Source organism: Phoca vitulina, unplaced genomic scaffold, assembly GCF_004348235.1.
Source record: "Phoca vitulina isolate PV1807 unplaced genomic scaffold, GSC_HSeal_1.0 scaffold78, whole genome shotgun sequence".
NCBI classification, from domain to species: domain Eukaryota; kingdom Metazoa; phylum Chordata; class Mammalia; order Carnivora; family Phocidae; genus Phoca; species Phoca vitulina.
In genome coordinates, this window is record NW_022589781.1 from 202,337 (window position 1) to 229,911 (window position 27,575).

General features: G+C 52.4%; 1 protein-coding gene across 1 annotated transcript in view; it reads right to left on the reverse strand.

Annotated features, from left to right (window-relative positions):
- The window catches only part of STUM (stum, mechanosensory transduction mediator homolog), a 59,126-nt gene extending 35,406 nt beyond the window's left edge, over positions 1 to 23,720 (reverse strand). Inside the window, exon 1 of the mRNA XM_032393923.1 lies at positions 23,371 to 23,720. Coding sequence (XP_032249814.1) covers positions 23,371 to 23,587 — 217 coding nt within the window. The 5' untranslated portion in view covers positions 23,588 to 23,720. The remainder of the gene's footprint in view (positions 1 to 23,370) is intronic.
- Between the last annotated feature and the right edge of the window lie 3,855 nt (positions 23,721 to 27,575).

Here is a 27,575-nt window from a genome sequence, read left to right on the forward strand (position 1 = left end):
ATGCCCTGGAGCAGCATCTCACTGCCTCTCTGTCTTGCCTGTCTGTCTGTCCTGCCCGCATAGCAACTCTGACAACACAGAGTTTGGGGTTTTCTTGGTTTTTTTGTTTGTTTTAAGTAGGCTCCATGCCCAAAGTGGGGCTTGAACTCGCGGTCAAGATGTGAGAACAAGAGTTGGGCACTCTCCCCACTGAGCCACCCAGGCGCCCCCTAACAACGCAGGCCTCAGGGACACAGAAGTGGGGACCAGGAGGATGCACGAGGGAAGAGCTTCTTGGGGTAAACCCGGGGTCCGCACACCCCGCACCCTGGGATCCATGAGCTGGGACTGAAGAGCATTACTTCTGTATTTACACTAACCTCCAACTCAGTGTTCGCATTTCCTTTCCTTAAAGGTGCAGGCAATAGCCACGATAACGTTACTAGAGCCTGGTTTTCCTCATCAACAGAAATCACGGATATTTCTGTACCACAGTGCAGCTGGGAAGATTTCTCAATATACCATCAACACGAATCACTATTTCAAAGTTACAGCACATATTTGACCCGTGGCTGGATCTTCCCATTTAATGTATTAAATACAGAAACACGGTGTTTCAGTATACAAATTTGGTGGGGTTTTTCAATAATTATTGGTAATTTTGAAAATTATTTTTCAGTATCTTTGGTTTTCTTTGTATTTGGCTTCTCTGTAGGCATTTAAATGCATTTTTAAGGGTCAGAACCTCTGGATTTGGGTCTTTTTTTTTTTAAGATTTTATTTATGTATTTATTTGAGAGAGAGAGAGAGCGAGTGAGCTGGGGAGGAGCAGAGGGAGCGGGACAAGCAGACTCTGAGCTGAGCATGCAGCCCAACACGGGGCTCGATCCCACAACCCTGAGATCATGACCTGAGCCGCAATCAAGAGTTGAACGTTTCACCGACTGAGCCACCCAGGCGTCCCTGGATTTGGGTCTTTCCGTTATCTCCTCCGGGGCTCCAACCAGCCACTCTTCCAGTTCAGACTCTAGAAGGACATTTGGAGGCTCTGGGTGCCAGGGAAGGAGGGAGGCATGACCGCGAGATGCTGGTCAGAGGAAGGGAGCCTTCCGGATGCACGTGGCTCAGCAGGTGGGTTAGGAACCTGCCCCACCCGCCCCTGAGGCCACTCCGGTCTACACCCCATCTCTGGGCTATACCTGTTGTCTGCGACATCGGCTCAGGGTTCTGAGCTTTGTTCTCCTGCTGGAGGCACTCTGCTTAAATCTTCTCTCCTACTCTCCAGATTTTTTTTTTTTTAAAGATTTTATTTATTTATTTGAGAGAGAGAAAGCATGAGAGGGGGGAGGGTCAGAGGGAGAAGCAGACTCCCTGCCGAACAGGGAGCCCGATGCGGGACCCAATCCTGGGACTCCAGGATCATGACCTGAGCCGAAGGCAGTCGCTTAACCAACTGAGCCACCCAGGCGCCCCTACTCTCCAGATTTTTATTGTATTTTCTACAGTTTTTGTGGGCACCGCTGGGTGTTCTGACACTGTTGGCGTGCTCGTGCTCCGGATGAGCCCCGTTGCTAAGAAACAAATCCCAGATGTATCTTTAAACACACAGCTCCATAAAAGCACATTCCTCCGCACTCAGCTCCATTCTGCCTGTTCTTGGGCCACTTAGGTTAAACTAGCCGCTGTTCTCCAAAGGTCTCATTTGGAGCCTCGAAGCAAACCCGATGAACTGCTCTAATTACCCAGAGAATCCATTGTCAGAGCTCAGGGCGACGGCCATGGGCAGAAAGGGGGGCACCGTCCTGGCCACAACGGCCTGCAGACTCCGAGCAGGGAGGGTGCTTGGGAAGGGGGGCCCCCAGAAGGCCCCGCTCAAGTGGAGGGGGCAAGAAGGGCCCTGACCGGTGGACACAGCTCAAGGGACCAGCGAGCCACAGCCCTGTCCTTGGCTGTCCTGTCCTTTCGGCATTTCTAGGAACCACTGGGCTCACCATTCCCTGCAGAGCAGTTCCAAGTTAAACATGCTTTAGACCAAACCTGACCACAGCTTCTGTCCCTGGAGGGCCCCAGGCTTCCCCACCCCAACACACGTTCCCAGACGAGAATAGTGTTTAACCAGAAAAAAATAAAATAAAACATGGGCAGAGGACCTCAATGGACATTTCCCCAGAGAAGACGCACGAGTGGCCAACAGGTACACAGACATCACGAATCACCAGGAAAACGCAAATCAAAGCCTCAATGGGCTCTCCCCTCAGACCTTCAGAATGGCCATCATCGAAAAGACCGGACATGACAGGTGCTGACAGGTGCCGGCGAGGACATGCAGGAAGGGGACCCTCGTGCGCTGTCGGTAGGGATGCGAGCTGGTGCAGCTGCTCTGGGAAACAGCGTTCAGGGTCCTCAAGAAATAGAAGCACCGAATGATCCAGCAATTCCACTTCTGGGTATTTATCCACAGAGAATGAAATCACTGTCTCACAGAGAGAGCTGCCCCCCATGTTCCACGCAGCCTTCTAGCCAAGCTAAATGTCCGTCGATGGACGAACAAAGAAAACATAATATATACACAGCGGAATATTATCCCGCCTCAAAATCAGAATGAAACTCTGCCATTTGCGACGTGAATGAAGCTTGAGGGTTTGAGGCTCCATGAGGTAAGCCTGACACAGAAAGACACACGCTGTGTGATCTCACATGTGGAACCGAAAAAGCCCAGCTCACAGCAACAGAGAGTAGAATGTGGGTACTGGAGGCTGTACCACGGGGGAGAGGGGAGAAAAATCAGTGACTTTGGAGCCTGGAAAAGACATGGAATCCTCACTGTGCTCTGGGCACTATTCCAAGCAGTTTCTGTGGAACAACCCATTTAATCTTCAGGAGGCCTGTGTGGTGGGTCCTGTGATTGCCCCCGTTTTGCGGATGAAGAAACTGAGGCACAGAGGGCTTAAATAACTTGCCCAAGGTCACACAGCTCTCCCCTGGTAGAGTGGGATCCAGGAGGGATTCCCCCAGCAAAATAAATTAGTTCTACCCGGCAAGGTGTCACCAGGATTCAGGGAAGCACTCACCACAAAAATTCTGGATCCTTGGCTCCCCATCATCAAATGATCTTTGTGCTCGAGGACCCACAGGGGACCTCTCCCTCCTATGTCCCCTCCTCTGGGCAGCGCGGCAGGTGGTGGTACTTCTGCTTACTGTTTCCTCCCAAAGGATGAAATCTTCCCGCTCCTGACGAGGGGAGCGGGGACCGGTCCTGGCCTGCCTGCACCCGGAACATCACAGAGCATCTTGGAAGGCCATGCCCCGAGGGCCACATGCTGACTCAATGAGGAGGGAGGTGCTCCCCCACCCTGCTGCATCAGTCCCAGGATGCTGCTTCCCTCTCCCGCCCACCGCCCACCAGCCCCAGCCGAGAGCCAAGCTACCTGCCACTGAGGCATTATTTAAAACAAAAACAAAAACAAAAACCTTTACATTAAATGTGTGTTATAAGAAGAGGCTGGTGCAGCGCGGGTGCTGAGCCCCCCCACTCCGGCTGGGAGAGTGAGCCACTTTCCGGCCGCGTGCCATGCCAAATTCCTCTGGGCAATTTCAGGGCAAACAAAAATGCCTGCAGAGCCCTCAGAGCACGTCACCACCCTCACCCCCCCGCCTTGCCAGCCAGGCACAACCCCGCAGCGAGCCCTGCCCCCAGCCCCACGACTCCAGAGGCACAGAATGTCAGCCCACACTCCGGGTTCATCTTCCTCCTCTTCAAGAGACACACTCAACAAACCCTAGGTCGACAGCAGCTGTGTGGCCACAGACTTCTGTAGACGGGCCAGTCCGTGGGCCTTTTCCACTTCGCGGGGTGCTCTGTGCCCATCTAGCACACTTCCGAACACGCCCTTGTTCAGTGCACATTCCAGGCATCCATCGGCGTGCCGCTGACACGCGCAACCTCTCCTGGACACCGCGGGTCGGCTCTCCAGAGATCAAGATGGGTAACTCCGCCACTCGGGGAGTCTGGGACGTTCTCCTCTGGGTGGCCGTGTTCGAATTTCTGGTACTACCTAAATAAAAACAGTCAACACAAAGCCTTTCTAGTAATTCGTACTTGCTTATGATTCATGATTCCGTATGAATCAAACCCCTCGGCTGAGCTAGGCAGCGCCTGGCGTGGAGCGTCTGGCCCGACACTGCTCTGCCATCTCAGGCTGACACTGCCTCCTGAAACTCCTTTTTCTGGCCGTTTCCCTCCCCAGACGTTCTTAGTTATTAGAAATCTCTCTCTTATTTGTTCTGCTTCTCCCTTGATCTCTCTGTATGTTCCATTCTCCGGGAAATAAAGCTTAACAGTGAAGTCTCTCCATGAGCCAAAGCAAATGTCTAGCGTCACTGATAAGAAGCGTGGTGCCACTGGGACCATCTAACTTTTCTTCTAATCAAATCTGCTTTTTCTCAACTACTGGCATTCTAGAGGACTATAAAATGCCTTCTTATTCAATGCTTTCTTGTCTTGTTTAACAGCTAATATTTGTTACATTTTCATTTTCCATTGCAAGCGTTCAGCATTTTAGCAGTATTGTGAATTAAGATAGAATTTTTTTTTTTTGATGAATCTGGTTCAAAGGGAAAGAGTCTCTAGGCTCTCCATCGCCCCTCGGGCAGCTCCAAGGTCGGGTCCTCCACGGCTTTGTGAAGCCAAGGTTTGGCGAGAGAGTGCAGGTCGCTCTGACGTGGGCTGGACCACTGATGGGCCACGCAGGTACCCGTGACCCCCCACCCGGGGGCTGGCCCCCTTCTCCCCTGACCAGGCCCACTCCCCAGAAGCCTAGGGTGTCAGATGTGGTGATTAGGGGTCTAGGTCTCTGCCATGACGTGGATCCCTGGAACCAGATCTGCAGCATTTGAGGGAGGAAGCAATGGGGTGGCTGCCAAATTCACCACCTACTCCCCCCCAACACTGCTATCAACCTCAGCCTTCAATGTGCAAAAAATCCCCACAAAAAAATCATGTTTATGGAAATTATATCACCATGGCAACTGTAAAGGTCTCACAAGTATTTTTAAAATAGCAAATTAACAAAACCCACTTATAAAAATCTAAAATCTGTTCCTTTATGAGCATTAGTGAACATACAGATTCTAACAAACACAAAACGTGTTTTTGGCATGACGGCCAGCAGTCAGTAAAAAGGGCTCTTGACCCTGGCTGGATTCACTGGGGACGGAGGGTTGAACCTGTGAAAACAAAAGTTTTATTTTTCTAGTGAGAGCTCGCACTTTGGATTTATTCTGGAAAATGACACCAAGCTCTCCAGGTGCAGAAAAATGTGGGTAAGAGACCTGCATTGCTGAAATACTAATTTTTTACTTTCTATTTTCACATCCCTGATGTTATTACCTTCTCCACTCTGCAAGACTATTCCATTTTTAACTCATAGGTTTTTAGCCATTGCATAAGGTTCTGCCGCTGTGATTTAGCCTGGCTGAATCTGTATTATAAAACCTGCCTCTCGGAAGTCTGCACACAAATCACAAGGAGGGGGAGAAAACCAGATTCAGAAGAACCCAACTCGAACCCCTCTGCTTCTTAAAAACGTAATTGGTATGGCTAGCAAAGGGGCTCCTTGCAAGTAGACGGTGCGCTAATCTTTGGTGTCTTTTGTGAAGACTTAACGCGTAACGGCTGTGTTTGGATGACTCTTCTCATAACGAGGAATCACTGGGGGCCTTAGCAGCTCAAACACTGGGGGTTCTTTCTGTGCCAGGAGGAAGAAAAATCAAACCACGCAATGAGGACTTCATTCTTTCCCAGGTCCCAGGCTCCAAACAGTGGGGAGTGGAAGGGAATGGGGCGGGGGGCAAAAAGCAAAACACTGGGTCTTAGGGAGTGGAAAGTACACTGGACAGAGGTGGTGACTGGCTTGTGGTGCCTTCTGGTTATCTCAGGAAGTGAAAGAGGGGTGCCAGCAGTGGCCAGATGGTGCCTCTTCCAAAGTGACCATCATGGTGGAGACGGGTCCCTAAGTATCACTAATGAATGGGGAGTGAGTTCTTCCAAGTTGGATGTCTACAGCCCGTGCGGAAGGGGGGAGGCGGAGTGGGTGGTGGTCCGGAGGGAAAGGCAAGAGAAGGGGGGCCCCAGGCCGAGGAGGGCCCCAGGTGGAGGCGACGAGGGCGCTCCCAGGATGGCAGAGCTTCCGAAGCCTGGCCTCCCTGCAAGGCGAGGTCAGCCCGGAGCTTTGGGAACCAAGCACCCAACCCACAACCGCCCAGAGGAGCTGGGCTGAGGCTGGTCATGAGGCAAGAGCGTGAACACAGGATGCAGGGAGGAGGACCCCGGCTGGGACGCCGGGGCGTTGCGCTCAGCCCAGCCCCGGCCCCCTGGGAACGCGGCGAGTCACGAGCACGAGAGCCATTTGGAAGCTGGACGCCCACACTCCCCAGCCGGCAGGAAGCTCTGGCTCGGTGTACGGGCTGTTCCAGAGCTTCCAGGAGGAAGACTGTGCTAGAACCAACTTCTATAGGAAAATGAGGGGTGGGGGCGGTCGTGGTGCCAAGCTGGCGGGTTGGTATCCCCCAGCCCCGTGAAGGGGGCGCTGGCAACAACCAGCTCTGCACCCAGGGGGTCCTGGCAGGAATCGGGCTTGAGCCAGGCTCTTAACGAAGGGGCTATTGTTTTGACAGAGGTCTGGGGTGGGGGACCCACGGGGAGAGTGAAGTGCTGGGGGCCTGCAGCAGCAGGAGGCCGGTCCCAGGCTGGGCCTAAAGGCCCAGGGAGAGAGAAGGGGGTGTTGTCTGAGTCTGGAGAGGGCCGGAGGGCAGAAACCACGGTCATAGGCAGGAAGCCGGAGGAGCCAACACCCGACCTCTTGCCCCTTCCCCTCCCTCCCCTGCCAGGGCCTCCCATTGTCCAACACACCTGCAGCAGGCGAGGCAGGTCAGCATGCCGGGGCCCAGGGCAGGCCGGGGAAGAGATGCGGGGCCAGGGAGACAGGCGGTGGAAGGGTCCTCTCCTGCCCACCTCTGCAAGGGCAGGGCTCACTCCTTCAGAGCCTGAAAGCATGAAATCAGCCAGGACCAGCCAGACAAGCAACCAGCGGAGCCTCCATTCACCTCCTGACTTAAAGGTACAAGGTGCCTATGGCCCTGATCTGATATCTTTGAATCTCGGCAAAAAGAGGCAGGACTAGTAAGCACCCCTGCTTCGGACAGGTACGAAGTGGGGCCTAGACAAGGACGGTGAGCTCCATCAGCCCACGGCTGCCCTCGTGGCAGAGCTGGAAGGAGAAGCCGGGATATGGGCTCTCAGCTCTCCTTCCCAGCTCGTTATCGGTCAGCAGCTATGCTGGGATCCCGCTGTGTGCTCTGCACTGGACCAAGAGTCGGGGAAGACACACAGAAAAGGTGTCATCAAAGAGACAAGACCAACCCACAGGATAAACGGGAAAGCCAGAATGAGAGCAGCAGGTAGGCCAGATGATCCAAAAGATTAGATGCTCGGTTTTAAAGCACACTTTAGCCACTGCTCCACCTCCTACCCCCAGCCAGTGTTAATGATCTTCAGACTTAGGTTAAGAATCACGACTGGTGCTGATGCCAGTCCCCTGATGGCTGGGGGTGGTGTGTGGGGAACCCCAAACAGAATGTGAAATGATGGGATGCAAACAGCACTGGGGAGACCAAGGTGCTCACCTGCTGCCCTCCCCTGGTCTGCCTTCGAGGAGTGCTTTGGTCGGTCTCCAGGCATGCCTGAGAATCTACACAGGGAGATCGAGAACGTCCCTCAGCATCGGTTGCATGGGGCTCAAGTGAGAGCTAGCAGGAAAAGATAAAACACACAACAGTCCCATCCAAGAGTGGGCGCGAGCCATCCGGTATCTTGCCAAAGCCATGGCTTTTCTCTGCTTTTCTTCAGTTCAAACCAGTTCCCAAGCACTGAGGCCCCTCTTATCAGGATGTATCAAACTCGGAGCCCAGCCCCAGGCACGGAGGCCCAAGACCGGCCAAATCTGCCCTCACCCAACCTGCAACTTTGGTGCCTCATCCACGGCCCCCTTTCTGCTCTGAACTTCTAAGAACCCCAGTTATTGGGGCCTAAGATGGTTATGATTTTGTTTGTTTGTTTTTTCCCACCTCTGAGTCAGGCCACAGAGTGATTTCTGGAAGGATTCCACTTGCATGTTCAACCACAGGACCCCTGAGAGCAGCCAAGGCTAAGGGGAGGCTCTCCCTCACTCTCCTGGCATGCCGGCATGACAAGCTCATTGGCGGTTGGTTTGAGGTTGGTTTCTTTGAGGTCCACGAATGACTCTTGGACTCCACAGGGAGATGTCAAACAGGAATAACCAAGAAATGAGACTTCTCCAAAAGAGATCTGTGGCATTGGGATCTGCCCCAGCTCTGGCTGCAGTGTTTGGATTCCTGGTCGACCCCAGAGGCAGGCCGCACAAGCAGTGGGTTTAGTCCCAACCAGCCACTGCAAGGGCAGCTCACCATGCACCCGCTGTATCTCCCAGCCTCCTGGGAAACTCATTTCTGTTATACCCCGGCCTGCGCTGGTGGGGCAGAGGAACAGCTCATGCTCCCAAAGGGCTGCAATAAACTTTTGTGTGACCTTGGGATTTAAATGGTATGAGTCCCGGGGAAAATCTCTTCTGGGGGTCTGGGCCCTGCACGCCAATATGCCACTTCACCAGGACTCTGTCCCTGTGGCCCCAGATGGCCCCTGAGTTAGTGAGAACTGGCAGACCTTCGGTGATAAGAAAGAGCTTACAGTACTTAGGATTTAGCTGTAACTGCTACGTCTGAAATGTCTGAGTGTATTTGGCTTTTAACTATATAATTTTATAATTTTTCTTTTCAAATACTTCCACACTTGCAGAAAAGTTTCACAAATAATATGGGGAACTCCTGTCTACCCTTTACCCAGATTACCAATTCTTAATACCTTGCTACATTTGTTATTCTCTTTCTTCCATATTATTATTTATTTTTCCTGAACCCTTTGTAAATAGGCGGCGTACATCATGGCTCTTCACCCCTTAAACCTCAGTGTGTTTCTAGCAACAAAGTTGTGTTTTTACATATTCGTAGCACAGTTACTGTCTTTTGGAAATCGTAACATGGATATGATATTTATCTAATTGACAGCCCATATTCCAGTTTTGCCAATTGTCTCAAAGACGTCTTTCTTGGGATTCTTTTTTCCTCTGGTACGGGATCCAATCCAAGATTATGCTTTGCATTTAGTTCTCAAGTTTGTTTAGTCTTCTTTAATCTTTTGTGACAATGATGTTTTTGAAAAATATCAGCTAGGTATTTTGTTGAATGCCCCTCAGTTTGGGCTCCTCTGGTTCCTTCCTCAGAAGATTTGGGTCATGCACCCTGGGTTGGGATCCTGCACAGGAGATCCCACCAGGAGACATGCGATGTCCATCTGTCTCACCTCGGTAATGCTAATCTTTTAACCGCTTCATTGGGCTATAATTCACATATCATAACATTTGCCCATCTAATAATTCGGTGTGCAACCAAGCACAATCACTTTTAAGACATTTTTGCTACCCCAGAAGAACCCCCCCTACGCCTTAACAGTCCCTCCCATGTGCTCTCAGCCACACTCCTCAGCCAAGCTGCCCTCCACCTCTACGCATCAGTCAATTCTAGATTGTCCATATAAATGCAGTCGTACAGTGTGGGGTCTTTTGTGACTGCTTTCCTTCATCTGGTGTAATGTTTTCAAGGTCCAGGCGATGTTATTCTGTTCACTCAGTCAAGATGCTGCATCACTTTTCTCTTTACAAGTTAGAAGCATTCTGTGGAGGCACTTAAAGATCATGCAAATATCCTGTTTCCCATCAAAATTTCCCCCTAGATTTAATTTGATGGCTATTGCCCAAACCAATCTTTATTAAAACGGTTTACTGAGATTGATCATCTCCACTGCTCCCCTCCCCCCTTCTCAGCCATTGGGTATACCACTTGAAAGGATGGATGGTAGCCCGGCTCTTCTCAGTAAGCTCGTGACTGTCCCAGTGAACCCCCCACAGAGCAGGTGCTCTGACCCAGCAAAGGGGCAGGCAACATCCCTCCTCTGCCCCACGGCCCCTCCCCTGAGTGGCTGGGACACCAAGGACCCCTCAGAGACAGCACCCCCCCATCCTGCCTGCAGCCATGAGAACTCTGTCCCTTACTTCCCTCTGAGCTGGGAAGGCTGAGGAGTGACATGAAAGCCTGTGTCATGTTTGGGGTCACTAGATTTGAGGAACAAGGACCCGCTCTCTGCCCCACCTTTACAGCCAGAAATCAGGATGCATTTAGTTCAGCTTGATTGCAACAGGGGTGCTAGGCACCCGGCGAGGCAGAGGGTAAGTCACGCACAGCCCCAACCCTCAAGGAAACGATTCACGGAAGACTAAGACAACAGAGGGGCGCGTGGCTGGCTCAGTCCGAGGAGCGCACGACTCTTGATCTCGGGATCGTGAGTTCGAGGCCCATGTGGGGTGTAGAGATGACTTAAATAAATAAAACTTAAAAAAAAAAAAAATATATATATATATATATACACACACATTTATAAAAGATTAAGGCAACAGAAGAACCAGAATTTCCGGGGAGCAAGAGGAACATCCTAAGTGGCTTGACAGTCCTCAAGGGGGAGCTCACTGCACAGAGGGGTCAGGAGGCCGTCTGAGGTGGGCCTTGACGGCTGGGGCAGGCGCTGCCCTCGATGGGGGGTGGCGGTCCCAGGCACAGGAGCACCGTATGAAAGCAAGTGGCCCCGCTGGCCTAAAGAAACCAGTGGGGGAGGGCGGGGACAGTTCACTGGGTCCCATGGGCCCCGTGCGGAGTAGGAACTGGGCCCGTGGACGGCGGGAGCTGTCGAAGGCTTCAGAGCAGAAGAGGAAGTGGTCAGAGCTGAGACGCGAGCAGAGATGGCATCTGGGGACACAGACCCTGTGTGCACAGCAACGTCGTGCCCCAGCCACACTGACTGCCCTGTGACCCAGGAGGGCCCACGTCCGTCGAGTGGCTCCTGCAGCCAGGCCCAAGGAGGACACGTGTCCCTCACACAGTGCGGCCACAGCTGGCCTGTCCCCATGGGGAGGGTGTCTGTGCACCTGGGACAGGCCCCGGGGCTCAGCTTCTTCTCTGGTGCCATGCTGTCATGTTTTCCTTCCTGGCTTCCAGATGCTTCTTGGGCTCGGGAGCCTCCAGGCTGGCTGCCTGCATGCGCCTGGCCACCACACTGACGTGCGCCCAGCCCACCCAGACGCGGGTTCCTGCCCCCGCCACCCCCAGGCAGCAAGCCCCCACGCAGAAGCTTCCTCGAAGCCACCTGTACTCACGTGTTCTTGTCACATCACGCGTCCTAGGATCTGAAAGAAGGCGGTCAGGGAGTAGGATTGGAAGACGGGGCAGGGGCAGGCACAAAAGACGAGGAACTGGCTGAAAACCACGGAATGGGACACTGGGTGACTGTTCCGGTGTGGGCAGGTGGCCCTGGGAGATCTGGCGGGGTAGGCGCCAGAACTCCACAACCAGGCGAGGGTCACAAAAAAGCAAGTCAAATGCGCTGCTCGGCTTCCAGGACACAGAGAAGTCACGTTCACACTCTACTGCGGCCTATTGGATGTGCAACAGCATTGGGTCCAAAACAAAGCACATACCTTAATTTAGAAAGACTTTGTTACTGCCCAGTGCGAACCGCGTGAGCTTTCGGCGTCACCCTCACGGATCACAGCCCGCTAGAGCCGATGTGGTAAGGAAAACTGACACAGCACGAGAATCACCGGAATGTGACACACAGACAGGAAGTGAGCAAATGCTGTCGGGGACGTGGCGCCCCTGGACTGGCTCCATCCACGGGTCCCGAGAAGGAGGTGCCAGGGACCCCCTGCGCAGGCCATCACGAGGGAGGACGAGCAGGGACGGGAAACTGATGGGTCCCTGGCACGTGGTCCTTCCCCAGACTTTGGAAGGCCCGTGCACATGTTTCATTCAAAAAGTGGCAATTACAGCAATTAGGCACCCACGACAAGCAGCCCTGAGGTGGCAGGAGGGCCTCTGCAGGTGTCAGCGAGGTGACACTGCAGGGTCAGGGCGCCAGGGATGGAGAGGCCCCCTCTTAGGTAAAATGCAGGGACTGGAGCCGCCCTAAGGCTGCCTGGCCCTGGGAATGTTGGGCTATTTCCTTTGTGGAGGTCTTTGGACGGGCTGTTCTCCACAAACACCAAATTATCTTGGCATGGCCGTCAAGCTTCCCAGTCAACAACGACCAAAGCGGCCCTCACCCAACCTGCAACTTTGGTGCGTCATCCACGGCCCCCTTTCTGCTCTGAACTTCTAAGAACCCCAGTTATTGGGGCCTGAGGTGGGCCTTGACGGCTGGGGCAGGCGCTGCCCTCGATGGGGGGTGACGGTCCCAGGCACAGGAGCACCGTATGAAAGCAAGTATGAAAGCAACGACCAAAGCGTAGCTCCCCCAGAGCACCCCAGCCGGGCCTGCCCCACGTTCCCGGTTCCGGGACAGCCCTGTCTTGTGTCAGCTACTCCGGCCAAGAAAACAGTCTCTCTGATGAGTTTGAATAAATGCCCAATATATCCCTGTGTTCTGCTGTTTGAATAAGAAAATGCTGTCCCCACACCATCGCTTCAGCGTCCCCTTAGAAACTCCGTTCCTGGTTAGCATGGCTCAGCCTGGGGTATGGAGGCCCCGCACCCCGTTCTCCCAGGAAGCTCCCACGCTGAAGACACACCTGCCTGACGTACATCCTGCCAAGGCCTCCTCCACCTGGCCCAGGTGACGGGGTTTCAAGGCTCTGTGCCACCCACATGTGCCTCATGTAAAGGTAAAGCCTGTGGTGGCCTTTGTGTGTGCAACGCACACGCACACACGTGCGCACACTCATCACCAGTCATGCTCCTACCGCCTCTCACCCAACAGTAAAGTCAGCCCCAGGCCCTGGGTTTGGAGGACACCCCCAGCGTGTTGGGTGTGTGAGGCAGGTCTCGGCTCTGAGGGACCAGGAAGCACTTACGGGGGGGTCCTGCCCACCCTGGGAGGGGGCCCAGAAATGACCTTGGGAACAAAGGACATTTGGCCGATGCTAACTAGTGGTTAACAGAACACAGTGACCTTGTGAGGTGGCCTAGCGGGAGTCCTGAGCCCCAGTCTACCAACAGGGATGCGGAGGCTCAGGGAGGTGAAGGGACCTGCTCAGGGTTCCGTGCTCTTGAGAACCAGAGCCAATTCTGAGGTCCCCAGCTTCCAGGACGTTTGGGGCTTCAGGAATCGGACACACAGCTGGAAATGTTACTCTGTTCCCTGCCGTCTGGGTCGTTCTGTTTCAGCCCATTGCTCACTTCCCGGCTAGCCAGCTGTGGCGGAAAGCACTCCCTCACCGCCGTGACCGCATTCAGGTGGCCCGGCCTCCAGTAACTCGCACACCCATTCATGACAGCGCACCTCCCATCAGCCGGTCAGCTCCTTGAGGGAGGGGACCGCGTCTGCCTCGACTGTGGTTCTCAGCCCAAGCACGGACCTGGCGCACAGTAGGGGCACGCTGCTCGCCTGGCCAGTGACACGCTGCTGGAGGCACTCGGAAGTCACTCTCCTCTGCACAGCACTCGGCGACACTTGATGGAAACACGGACTTCCTCAGTAGCATCTGCTGGCTCACCACTTCCAGCAGCTCAGTCCCTTGCAACACCTCAGAGGAAATAGGGACACTGCTGGCATTCCTGAACGTGACCCGGTCACCCTGACCCAAGCCACAGTGGGACACATCCCACGGGAGACTCACGGAGCACGTGTCCCTCGGCTCCCGAGAGTGACAGGGGGCCTCTGACCCACTGCCACACCTGACCCGGCGCCGCATGGACACTGATCATAAACGATCCTGCGGGGACCCCACTGTCCCAGGCATTTCCCAGCCCTTCACCATTGTGAAAACAGTGCCGTACTTGCATTAGACCGTCGTAAACTTACAGGAGGAGTTTGCTCAAGACAATGCTGATTCAGTTTTTCTAATTACAAAAGTAATACATTTTGTGTTTGTTTTAGAAAATTTGGGAAATGTGTAAAAGTATGAAGAAGAAAATAGCCCCCAGGCGCTCCCCACCTGTTAACATCTCGGTGTTGTCTGGTTTTATCTACCCATCTGTCTTCTACCTTGTATGCTCTTGATTTTAAGATTCCACTGATCATGAAACACACCGTGAATTTAGCAACAACTTTTTAGGAAAGAAAGGAAGAAAAGAAAGAAACCATTTCTCTTGGTATCAGTCTCACGTTCAGAAACATCCACGCCGTGGGGAAAGGAGGTGCCTTAGAATCCACAAAATACCAAAGACTTGAGATCCTACGGATTGCACAATTTCAAACTATGTTTTTCCCATTTCCCCCTAAAACTTGCTGCCCCACCATCAGAAACTCTTTGTAAACACTATTTCAAGGGGTAAATAATATTCTACCATCCTTCTATTGTTGTCATCTGGGTTTATTTATAATACCATTTTTATAAAGTCATTTTTACGTCCCACGTGGGGCTTGAACTCACAACCCTGAGATCAAGAGTCACCCGCTCCGCCCACTGAGCCAGCCAGGCACCCAGGTTTGTTTATAATTTTCAAGGTTACAAATAAGGCTTCCTGGCACATCTTTATGCATAACTTTCCGTCCCTGTTTTTGATTGTTTTCTTAGGATGAGTTCCTGCAAGCGGGATTACTGACCTAACGGGTATGAACATTTGAAGACTCTTGATACCTAAGTGCCAAACTGGTTTCCAGAAAATATGTCCCAATTTACATTCCTATCAGTGACACATAAAAGCCCCTTCTCTTTCCGTGGCATTGATTCTTATCAAAAAAAAAAAAAAAAAGGCAAGTAATACAGGTATACAGTTTTAAAAAATCAAACAGAGAAAAAAGGGCTTTTAGGGGCCAGCAATACTCAGAGAGCTCTCGTTGCTGAGTCCAGCTTCCCAAAGGCAAGCACTTCTATTTATGGAGCCCCCGTCATGAACGAGGCACTGTTCTAGGGTGCAGAGATACAGCAATGAACAGAAGAGACCAAAACCAGCCAAACAAAAACCAGACAATAGAGAAAATAAGTTAAATATACAGCATGTTTGATAGCGACAGTGCTCTCGAGGAAAAGGAAGTAGGGAAAGGTAGGGCCTGTGGGGAGGAGGGAGAGTGGGGAGGAGGGGGAGAGCTGCCGTCTTAAGTAAGATCATCTGGGAGGGTGTTTGGGCTGAACTGTGTCCCCTCAAAATCCACAGGTTGAAGTCCTCACCCCCAGCACCTCAGACTGTGACTGTATTTGGAGATAAGATCTTTTTTCAAAAAAGATTCTTTCATTTATTTGGTGGGGGGGGGGGTAGGGAGGCAGAGGAAGAGAACCTCAAGCAGACTCCCCGCTGAGCAGGGAGCCCAACACGGGGCTCGATCCCACGACCCCGAGATCATGACCTAAGCTGAAGAAGCCAAGAGTCCGGGCATCTCTGGAGATAAGATCTTTAAAGAGGTGATTAAGTTAAAATGAGGTCTTTGGGTGGACCCTAATCCAGTATGACTTGAGTCCTTAAAAGAAGGGGAAATTAGGACATAGACACAAGCACGCACAGAGCAAAGACAGCGTGAGGACAGCCATCTACAAGCCAGGCAGAGAGGCCCCAGGAGAAACCAGTCCAGCCTCCAGGAGCGAGAAGATAAACTCCTGTTGCTTAAGCCACCCAGTCTTTGGTGCTGGTTGTGGGGGCCCCAGCACCCCCAACACAGGCGGCCTCGCTGAGTCCATGACATTGGAGCAAAGTGCTCGGGACGTGAATGAGCGAGCCACATAGATATCTGTGGGACGAGTCTGCCAGGCAGAAGGAACAGCAAATGCAAACCCTCTGAAGTGCGAAGGTGCCTCTTCAAATAGCCAAGAAATGGCAAGGAGGCCAGTGGGGCTGGAACCGAGGGAGCGAGAGGGAGAGGAGTGGGAGGTGAATCTGAAGGATAGCGGATGGCGGATGCTCTGCAGCTGCAGGCCCTGGAACGGGGCTAGTCCAAACTGAGATGTGCTGTAAGGCTTTGAAAACGTAGTATGTAGGGCGCCTGGGTGGCTCAGTTGGTTAAGCGACTGCCTTCGGCTCAGGTCATGATCCTGGAGTCCCGGGATCGAGTCCCGCATCGGGCTCCCTGTTCAGCAGGGAGTCTGCTTCTCCCTCCGACCCTCCTCCCTCTCATGCTCTCTGTCTCTCAGTCTCTCTCTCTCAAATAAATAAATAAAATCTTTAAAAAAAAAAAAAAAGAAAACGTAGTATGTAAAAAAGAAATAGTAAACATTTCATTAATAATTTTGATTGACATGCACTGGATGATAAATATATTGGATATACTGAGTTAAATAAAATATACTAGTAAAGGTAATTTCACCTCTTCCTTTTAATGTTTTATGATATAGGTACTAGAAAATTTTAGATTACACCTGTGGCTCATGTCATATTTCTTTGGGAAAGTTCTGACCCAGGGCCTTGTGGGTTATGATAAAAGCTTGAGCTTTTGCTCTAAGTGACATGGAGACTTTGGAGGGTTTCCAGCTCAAACGATGACCTGATCCGACTCACTCGTGTTTTCAAAGGATTGCCCTGGTGGCCATGTTGAAGAGAGACCACGAGGAACATCAATAAAAGTGAGCAGACCAGTTACGGGCCCATGGCAACCATTTAGGAGGAGATGGGGCTTGGACCAGCAAGGCAGAAGCAGCGTGGTAAGAAGTGGTCAGATGCTGAATTGATTTTGAAAGCAGAGCCAGGAGCATTCCCAGACAGATTGGGCGTGGGGTGCGAGAAAAAGAGGAGTCAAGGATGAGTCCGGGTTTTTGGCCTGAGCTCCTGGAAGGATGCCATTTGCTTCGAGGGGGATAAAGAAGGGAGAAGCAGGCCTGGAGAAGAACATCGGGAGCTTGGCTTTAAGTAAGTTAAGTCTCGGATGCCTGGTGGGTTGCAAGTGTAGATGCTGGAAAGTCAGCTGGGTGTAAGACTCCGGAGTCCAGAGGGAGGTCTGAGCAGGAGATCTGACTTTAGGAGTGATCATCATAAAGATGGAAGAGAAAGCCAGGAGACACCATCAAAGGGGCCAGTGTAGGCGGGAAGAAGAGCAAGGTCAAAGAGAAGGCCAAGATCAAGAGCCCCGAGTGCCCAGGGACTCCCAAGGTTGGAGGCTGCCAAGACAAGCAAGGGAGACAGAGAAGGCACTGTGAGGCACAGAGAAAACCAGGAGAGGGGAGTCTTCCAGAAGCCAGAGGAAGACAGTGTTTCAAGGAGGGAACAGGTACTGTGTCCAATGCTACTGAGCGCTCCAGGAGAAGGAGACAGAGATCCAGCCACGGGATTTAGCAACCCCGAGGTGCTGGGGATCCTGAAAAGTACAATTCAGGTGAGTGGCGGACACAGAATGACTACAGTGGGTTCAAGAGAAAGCAAGAGGAGAGGGATCGGTGACCGCCAATCCAGGTAACTCCTGCAGGGAACTGTACTGTAAAGAGCAGTGGCGGGAGAGGGGTAGAAGATCAAAAGAGGCTATTTTTAAAAGGGGGGGGACAAGGTCAGCATGTATGTACACTGCTGGGAATGAGCCAGTTGGTAAAGAAACAATGGTGATATCAGAAAGAGTGGGGATTCTTCTGATGTTTTTCTAATCTCCAGAGTATACTTATATTGCTTTTTCATGTTTTATCAACATTAGACATTGACTTTCTGCTATGATATGTAAGATCAGCTAACTTACATCAGCCCTCATCTTCCTGTTGCTCCTGTCCCAATACTATCCCAGTATATCATTGACCCACTATTGTTCCTCTGTCCCAACATAGCCTTATTTCGGTTCATCCACTGATCACCTTGGTAACCTTTATGTCTTGATCTGCAAATGACGGACAGCATCCCTTGATTCTCCCCTGCCCTTTGTACGAGGAGGGTATTCACACCTCTACCCTACCCTCTCCATGTCAGTCAGCTTTGGTACGGTGCGCTAGGACAGTAACAATGCTAATTACTACAAAATCTCGGCAACTCACGTTTATTTCTTATTCATGTGACATGCTGTGCTGTGCTTCTGATGTCCCTTTTTATTCTGGGAGGCAGACTGAAGAGCAGCCCCATCTGAGACCTGCCACTCTCATGAGAAAAAGAGAAGAGCAATGCCAGAACCTCACAATGCCTCTTAAAGTGTCTGCTCAGTCATGGCATATGTCACTGCCACTCACATTCGATTGGCCAAAGCAAGTCACGTGGCCAAACCTGTTATCAGTGGGCAGGGAAGGAAATATTCCCCTCCCACAGGAAGCATGGCAAGCCATATGGCATCAGGTGGGGATGTGCCATCCTCTTTTCAGGGAGGACAGTGAATAATTGGGAACAATAACCTATCACAACCCACCTGCCAACTTCTAGAAGCTATAGTTGTCATTTTATATTGTGAAGGTGGAGAAACTTTACATCTTCCTTTATAGCTATTATTAAGCAGTCTTCAGTGCCTTGTCTGTGGTTGCTTTTAAAAGCTGAAAACCACTGAGCAGCATTTATATTATTATGACTAAGCAAATATTCTTTGCTGCAGAATCAAAGAGGTGCTAAGAGCCCATATTGTGCACCACTGTTCCAATGGCACAGACCCTATGCACTTCGAAGAGCCTTTTTTATATATTCCATCATTTGCTCCATATCAGGCCACATTTTGATTTGCTTCATATTTGAGCTATGCCTTTCATGAAAAATTTTTCATCTCCCTGAAGTTGCTGATTACCTCTCTTTTTTTATTGTTGGTGGAAGAAACATGTGCTTTCTACACTGTATCCCCAATATCCTCCAAATTCCTTCTCATTCCATTTGTTGTTTGGAATATTTTTCTTCTTCTTTTGTGAAGTCTGCTGACCTTCTGATCTAATTGGGCATTTTGCTTCATTTTTGGATCTTAATGCTTTTGCATAGCCTTTTGTCTTTACTGCTGTTACTAATTGCCTTCTGTTTTTCATCCAAGGTTTAATTTCTGGCAGTCCCAGTAATACTCTTAGCTCTAAGGAATGTCCCCTTCTCACACCATTCTCGGAAAACTCTTTCCTGTGGCCTTCATCCTCCCACTCTAAAGAAGACTGCCTGCTCTCAGGCCTGCTGAACAATTTTATCCTCGATTTTCATGGCTGCCCTGAATTGGATCCCTTGTTTCCTGGATCTCGTATCTTCTCTCTTGATTTACTCTCTGGTTTTACTGAAATACATACTTAAATAACTTCCTTAAAAAGGTTGAATAGGATGTAAACTTCCTTGGTCCTTGCATCCTCAGGACCACCACACTTACATATAAAATAAAGGCATTGGACCGGATGACCTCTAATGCCTATTCCAGGAGTATAATTCTAGTCAATATTCATTCATATATAGCATACTATATCAAGGAGAAATTTAAAATGGTTGCTGCTTTCAAGGAACTTACATTTACAGAGGTAAAAAATAAACTCTTGAAAAACAATTTAAAAAGTCAGCAGTAGATGCCACAAGATAGGGCAATATTCATCATCAGTTTGAGCCTCGGGGCTGGAGGAAAGACAGAGAGAAGCTGAGCCAGCCTGTGGGGCTCTTACCAGGGAAGCAGACTTTCGCTGGGTGTCAAAGAGTAGGCAGTATATTAGAGATAGATTAAATATCTATGAGTATTCTCCAGTAGATTTGTGGCCAACATTAGTCTGAAGGCATGGTTAACGGTCAAGGGAAGCTCTCCCCCCTACCACCTCCCTGTCACCATCTGAGTTATCAACAATTTCGTTTCACCGAGTCAGTCAATAGAGATAAAATTTTTAAATATAAAAGTATAACTTTGCCCATAACCAACAGACAAACTCTCTGTCCATTCTGGGACATAACAATGAACTTTCATTATATATATGAATACTTGCATGTAAACTTATAAGTGCCCTATGTTTTGGACTATGAAGTTACTTACAACGGTCTGTATTAGTAGTGTGTCACTGAATAAGACGAGGTGGAGGGGCACTCTCTTTACCAGCATCCATGTTTTTAAAGATTTATTTATTTGTTTGTTTGTTTAAGAGAGTGTGTGTGCGTGTGCACGAGCAGGGGGGGAGGGGGAGAGGGAGAGAGAAACCCATCTCACAACCCTGAGATCATGACCTGAGCCAAGAAAACCAAGAGTCGAATGCTTAACTGACTGAGCCACCCAGGCGCCCCTACCATCATCTGTTTTTATCTGTTTTGTATTGTTCCAATGAGGAGTCAGAGTGACCATAAATCATAAATCCCAGGAGAGGAAGCATCCCTCTATGGAGTGACAGCACTGTTGCTTACATCGACAAGGCCCCAGGGACAGTAAGGACTGGGCTTCTCATGCTAGATGAACATGAGACACCCACATCAGAGGAAAAACATGCCTTCATCCAGCCCCCCACCCCCTCCCCTCTGTCCCATTCGATTTGCCAATGAGGAGAAGACTTGCAGAGAAGGAAGTTTCCAGAAAAAAGAAACGATCTTTGGGCCAAAGGTCTGACCAGTTTCCAAAGAGTGGGAGTGAAGTGAGGACAAGCAAGGGCTTGGGGCCTTGTGGCTGATTTCCTGGGCAGGGTCTCACCTCCTGCAACACCTCTCGGAAGCTTTCTCTGAACTCCACTTCCACCTAGGAAGAATTAACTGTGCTCAAACGCTGGTCTTGCTGCCATGACAGCATTTATCAAATTCAAACAAAGTTTGCATCCATTTTCCCCAACAGTCTATGACACCTCGACTGACTTCTTCATTGTCACACCCCAGTGCCTGGTATGTAGTGGTTGCTCTGTGTTGGTTGAATGAGTGAGAGCAAATGCATCGGAAAAAAGCTGCACTTCATAAAAGGGCAGAGCCCGACATCAATAGTCAGTTTTCACGGGAGCTTCAGATAAGCCAGAAGGACCTAGAGGAGGGGATCTAGGCCAAGGCGATGATTTCCAGGCGCTGGAGCCACTCACACCACTCATGGAGGACAAAAAAACAAAAACAAAAACAAAACAACACAAAAAATGCCTGCGAGTTTTGCATGGCCTGCCTTGTCACCCCGGGCTCCACTGAAGGTTGAGGGGAGCAGAGAGATCCACAAGGACTCAGAGCCAAGGTCCCGAAGAAGCACCCTTGTACAGCCAGAGGTGGGGGGCAGTGCTCAGCTCTGCAGAAGGGCCAAGGGCAAGAGGAACCCACCCTCCCTGGAGCACTGCCTCTGCGCCCAACCCCTGAACTTTCTAGAATTTCATTCTGTCCTCTCCACAGCCCAGAATGACAAGCATCCTTGCCTTACAGGTAAGAAACACCACCCAGGATCAGGAGCTCCTCCTTGGGGGTGCAGAAGGGCGGGGGCCTGCGTGCCAGCAAACTGGACAATGACAAGCAAAACAAAACGAAAAACATGCCTGGATTTGGTCCTTGAAAATTCAGAAACCTGTACACACTTGGCTCACCTGTTTTTTTTTAAGATTTTATTTATTTGCGAGAGAGAGAATGAGAGACAGAGAGCATGAGAGGGAGGAGGGTCAGAGAGAGAAGCAGACTCCCTGCTGAGCAGGGAGCCCGATGCGGGACTCGATCCCAGGACTCCAGGATCATGACCTGAGCCGAAGGCAGTCGCTTAACCAACTGAGCCACCCGGGCGCCCCTTGGCTCACCTGTTTTATTAACTTCTGCAGTTTGCTAATTTTCCCTTTATTTTCTTCTGCCTTCTCAGAAAGGTTTCTTAGAAAAATCCCATAGGGTTCTGATCTAACAAAGGGAGGTGCAAAGAGGGAAGAAAGAGCTGGATGCCCAGGGCAGGGGCATAACCCGCGGTGGGGAGGCCTGCACAGGTGCACAGGTGGGCACAGCTGTGGTGGTCCGCCGCAGGGCGGGGGGGGGGGGGGGTAGATACCCCCACCCAGCAGCAGCTTGGGGCAGCCCCTCCCAAGGGGGAAACAGAATGCATTGGTTTCCTCAAAAGACCGTACAGGGTGCCATTTGCTTCACCACTTTTAAAAAAGTGTAACGAAGACCCATCCCCGCTCTCGATCTTCGCGTCCCCGGAGAGATGGCTAGGCCGTGCGTTTGTACTCCAGCAGGTGGGAATTTCTGACACAAACGAACAATGGCTAGCTGTCCCCGCGGCGTCCAAGTGTGCGGACAGCTGGCCTGGCGACAGGGCCCCGGGGGCAGGCTGCTGGACGCCCCGCGAGGGGGGAGCATGGCTGCCGCCCACCTAACTTCCTGCTCAGACAGATCTGCGGCCCCGGCGCCCCGCAGCCGCCCAGGGAGCGCACAAGCACAAGCAAGCCCCGAGGGGAAAGTGAACGCGTCCTGCGTGGATGGGTGTGACCTTCCCTACCACCGCCACGGCACGGGCCCCGGGGAGCTGGCTAAGCGCGAGGCCGTGAGAAAGGCCAAAGTAAAACAGCAAACGGCTTCGAGCTGACCTGTTCTTGGGAACTTGGAGCCATGCGCTGGCAACTGGCTGGCGCAGGGGCAGGCTCTCTCCTGGGGAGGGCACAGAGGTGCCTGCCGCTCCAGTCTCGCACGCATTTGGAGGGGGGTGGCCTCCCGGCAAGAACAGCCGGTGCCAAGCAGGCGAGCCAGGAGTTGGGGGAGGGCACGCAGACAGAGATTTGGGGTGGGGTCAGGAGAGGGAGGGTGAGGGAAACTTGGGACGCTGGGACCATCAGGGCGCCCTCCAGGCAGCCAGAGTCCCACACAGAATTACATCGGCGCGCTCCCCACTTTCTCAGGAACGGAAGGGACGGAAGGGAGCAAACCCACAGGCATTGAAACTAATGAGGCCGCCCCCCGTCCACCCCACCCGAGCCCTGCGGGTGCTGGCGGAATCGCGGACACACCGGAAGGAGGCGGAGGACACTCGCCCCCGCACGGTCAGCACTCCGCAAAGGCGGGCGGGCTCGCGCGGTGTCGCCGAAGCCCGGCTCGGCCGACCTCTCCAACGCCCGGGAGCTCGGTCGCCGCCGCGCTCCCCCGGCCCGGCCCCGCGCCCCTCGAAGGAAGGGGCTCACGGGAGGGCGCGCGTGGCGGCAACGAGGAGCAGGATTTCGGGGCGTCTGGAGCGGAGCCTCGCCGGGGCCGAGAGGAGCCGTCCGCGCCACCGCCCGCCGGCACCCCCCCACCCCCGGTCCCCGGCAAAGTTCCGGCTTTTGGGGCCGGACCACGACGCTCACAGTTGGGAGGAGGTGAAGGGCGGGTCAGGGAGCCCCGCGCCGCGCCTCCCCCCGGGCGCCTACTCCGCGCGCCTCGGCTACCCGCCCGGGGGCGCTGGGAACGCGGGCGCCACCCGAGGGCGTCCCCCGTGCCCTCCGCGCCGGGGTCCGGGGCGCAGGGGTCGCGACCGCCGCGTCTTACCCAATCCCGGCACGAAGGTGTTGAGGAAGAGGCAGATGACGGCCACCGGGAAGGGCATGTAGGGGATGGCGGCGCGCAGGGGGCCCTTCTTCTCGCGGACCTGCACCACCACCCCGCTGGACGAAGACGCGGCGCGGGGGTCCACCGCCGCCGCCGCCGCCGCCGCCGCCGCCGCCGCCGCCGCCGCCGTCTCGGCGTCTTTGTGCGAAGGCTCCATGGCGCGGCGCGCGCAGGGGCGGGTGGCGGCGGCTCGCTCCGCGCCGAGCTCAGGCGGCCAGCGTGCTCCGGCGCCGCGCGGCTCACGGAGAAGCCCGCACTCCCGCGTCCCCACGCGCCCGGCCCTCTGCAGCGCCCTGCGCCGCGCCCACACCCCGGCGCGGGGCGGAGGGGGTGGTGCGGCACTCGGCGACAGCGCTCCGACGCCCCTCCCCGCCGGGCCCCTTCCCCGCCCTTCTCCCCGCCTCCCCCCCCCAAAATGCCACTTACGGATTCGGGCGGAGGCAGGAAAGTAGAAGAGGAACGCGGAGGAAGCCCGCGCGGTTCAGGTCCTGGGAGGGATGGACGCAGCTCGCCTCCCCGGAACAGGTGAGCTGGGCGTAAGCCTCGGCCCGGGACACCGCGAAAGGGGCTGGCGTGCTCGGCCGGCCCTGTCGCGAAAGCCGGGAGCTGAGTCCTTTCATCTGGAGGAAGCACACAACGCTGGGCGGATTGAGGCCAGGGGCGCACAGCGCCCGGTGCCTAGTAGGCCTTCAACGCATTCCCATTTAAGTGGATTTCGTTCCAGTCGATAATAGAGCTGAAAGCAGGAGACGCGGCTTTTCAAACAGGTTCAAAAGACTGGTTGAACAATGCTGGGAACCAACCCCTGAACTGTCCTGGACGCGAACCTAGCCTTTTGCGCTCGACGTGGTAGTTCAAAAGCCAGCGAGGGCACAGCGCCGTCTGGTGTCGACAACGTGACAGTTAGTAGAAGCGAAAGGGTTCGGCTGCAGTGTCCAAGCCCGCGGCTGGAGGCCCCACACTGAATTAGGGGTTTTGGGGAATTTTTTTTTTTAAGTAGGCTCCCTGCCCAGCATTGGAGCCCAAGGCGGGCTCCAGCTCGGACCCTGAGATCAAGACCTGAGCCGAGATCAAGGGTCCGAGGCTTATCCCAGGCGCCCCGAATTAGGGTTTTTGAATAATGCTGCCCTTACCTCCACACCTGGAAAAAGTGATCGGATGAAAGCCACCACCTCCTACCTTAGGGAGATGTTCAATGCGTCGGAATTACCCAGATATTCAGAAAATCTTCTGAATAATCGGAAGAAGGCTTATCCACGTCCTTCTCTGTGACCCTCCTTCTCCAGGAATAGTAGTGATTGTACCACCCTAAATCAGCGCAGGGGCCAGAGGAAGGATGCTGAAAGACCACAGATTATTTTACGGGTATCTGAATAAAATAATTTTAAAAGCAAATGCTCACTAGTGATGATACTGTGGATGCACACTCACGTGCACGCTCGGGTGCATGCACACACAGTAACTAGCTTGGGCCTGGCAGTCGGAGTGAATGAGACTGAAAGTTTTAGTCACTACTCAGCCACTAATTACCTGTATGACTTAGAAGAACTCGTTGAACCTTTTCTGGGCTCAGATTGTAACATCAAAGCAGGATTCAATACACATTTATTGAAGGCCTAATACCACTCCAGTTCTGGGGAGAGTTAGGAAGGAGTAAAACCCAGACTCTGTCTTCAAGGGTCTAATAGATTAAATGAGCCACGGTGATGTCCCCGCTTGGCAAGCTGAAGGTGCTGAGCGAAGCTGGGCCTGCCCCTGGAGCTGTTACACACTGTGGCTGTAGCAATGGCTAGAGCCAGCTGCTTGCAGGAGACGTGTTTTATTTTAAACAAACACTTCCAGGACGCCTGGGGGGCTCAGGCAGTTAAGCCTCAGCCTTCGGCTCAGGTCATGATCCGAGCGTCCTGGGATCGAGTTGCAGGTTGGGCTCCCTGCTCAGCGGGAGCCTGCTTCTCCCTCTGCCTGCCACTCCCTCTGCTTGTGCTCTCTCTCTCTCTGACAAATAAATAAAATCTTCAAAAAAATAAAATTAAAAATAAACACTTCTTTATTGGAGCACTCTCTGCCAGGCACCCTTTTAAGCACTTTACACATTTTCACTCAGGGAATCCTTATCAAACCTCTCTGGAGTATCATTTATTCCCTATTCTGCTGATGGAGGATAATCCTGGGAGCCCAGAAGGGTTGAGTAACTTGCACACAGTCACCCGCTAGTAAGTGACAGAGCTGGGATTGGAATCCGGGTGATCTGGCCCCAGAATCCATATAGATAACTGTTATTTTATTCAGAGACCCAGGAAATAACCCACATTCTTTGAATATTCTCTCGCAGAGCCCCTGAACTATTTTAGGGCCATGCAAACACTAGTCTTCCTGGGAAAAAAAAAGGATTTCAGGAAAGAAAGGAAGAAAGTGGGTTTACATCTCCCAATTTGCCGGATAATTCGCTTAATGTCTGGATGTCAGAAAGACATCTGGACAGAGCGACAACACATATGAAAGCAGGGAACATCCCATGGATTGCGGGCTCGTGTGGGAGGGACAGGAGTTGGCTGTGGGGGTGGGAAGGAACCTGGTGAGGAAGGGTAAAGGAATCTGGATTTTATCCCGGTAGCCATGTGGAACCCCTGGAACATTCCCAGCAGGGGTGTGGCATGGCATGAGTGTTCCAAGTCACTAGTACTCTGTACCAAACTACCCCAGAATTTGGTGGCTTGACCCAACCTTTTGGCAATGATCACAAATTCTGTGGGTCAGGAAATGTCTGGAGACTCAGCTGGGAAGACACAGACGGTGGCGGCTGGAGTAGCTGGGGCTGAGGATTCATGTCCAGAATGGTGCGCAGGTTTGGTACTTGAGAGCTGGCTCAACCAGGACCATTCCTTAGACCTCTTTTTAGCAGAAAAAAAATAACAATTCTGCTGAAATCTGCTTCCAAACTGCTCTCGGGCACTGTTTTAAGCACTTTACACGTTTTCACTCATTTCGCTCTAAGAAATTCGTACACCAACTGGGATGGCACCTTCTGGCCAAGACTGGCATTGTGGCATCAATGGTAGAAAGACAGATTGTGCTTGAAGCTCTGTGTCTTTGAACAATATCTTGACCTCTCTCAGCCTCAGGCTCCAAAATTAGAAATACTACCTATCTCATTTGTCTATGTATAAGGATTAAGCGAGAGGATATGTGGAAGTCAGGCACTCGATAAATGGCAACCGAGTGAGGAGGTTTTTCATCCCAAGTGATCGAAAGTCAACACGGGCGCACCTCGGTTGCACAGTCAGTTGAGAGTCCAACTTGGTTTCGACTCATGTCCTGATCTCAGGGTCATGAGATCAATCCCCACATCGGGCGCCGTGCTCAGCACGGAATCTGCTTGAGATCCTCTCTCCCTCTCCCTCTGCCCCTCCCACTCATACTCTCTCTTTCCCTCAAAGAAAGAAAGAAAGCCAACACACATTTAGCTTTCAGGATAAAAGAAAGGAATGTATGGATATGATGGCTTTTTGATGTATCAGCTTGGAGAGGCTGAATGTCAGTCTCCAGAATCCCCTTTCCCGTTTGTTCCCATTCAGGCTGGGTTGCCGGTGATGATCTCTGTCAAGGGCTGGAGGACAGAAGGGAGGCTGCAGCCGGTCCCTAGCAGACTCGCACCTTCTCCAAGGCATTCAGCCAAACTGATGTAGGTGCTGCGGTGAAGGAATTCCGCAGGTGTGGTGAAAGCCCCTAATCAGTTGCCTTTATATTAGTCAGTGGGAGGTTGTCCTGGGTGGACCTGGCTTCATCAGCCAGAAGAGACAGCCCCTGTCTCACAGCAGTGGCCTGCTTGTGATCTTCCCACCCCGAGCGCCTGCCTTGTGGCCCCCAGACTCGCCGAGCCAGCCCCTACAGTTAACAAATCCATACCTCTCTCTATCCACCGTCTGTCTATCATCCATATGATTCTGCTAGTTCTGCTTCTCTGGTTGAACCCCAACTGATACAATGGGCTCAAATTATGTCAGTGAGTCATCTAATCAATTAATACCTCTCTGTCTGTCTCTTTCTGTGTTTCTCTCAAACTCCATCTCAGTTCTGCCTGCCTCTGTGTGTGGCTTCATTCTGTCAGCCGGTTCTCCCCAGGTGGGGAGGAAGATGGGCTCTGA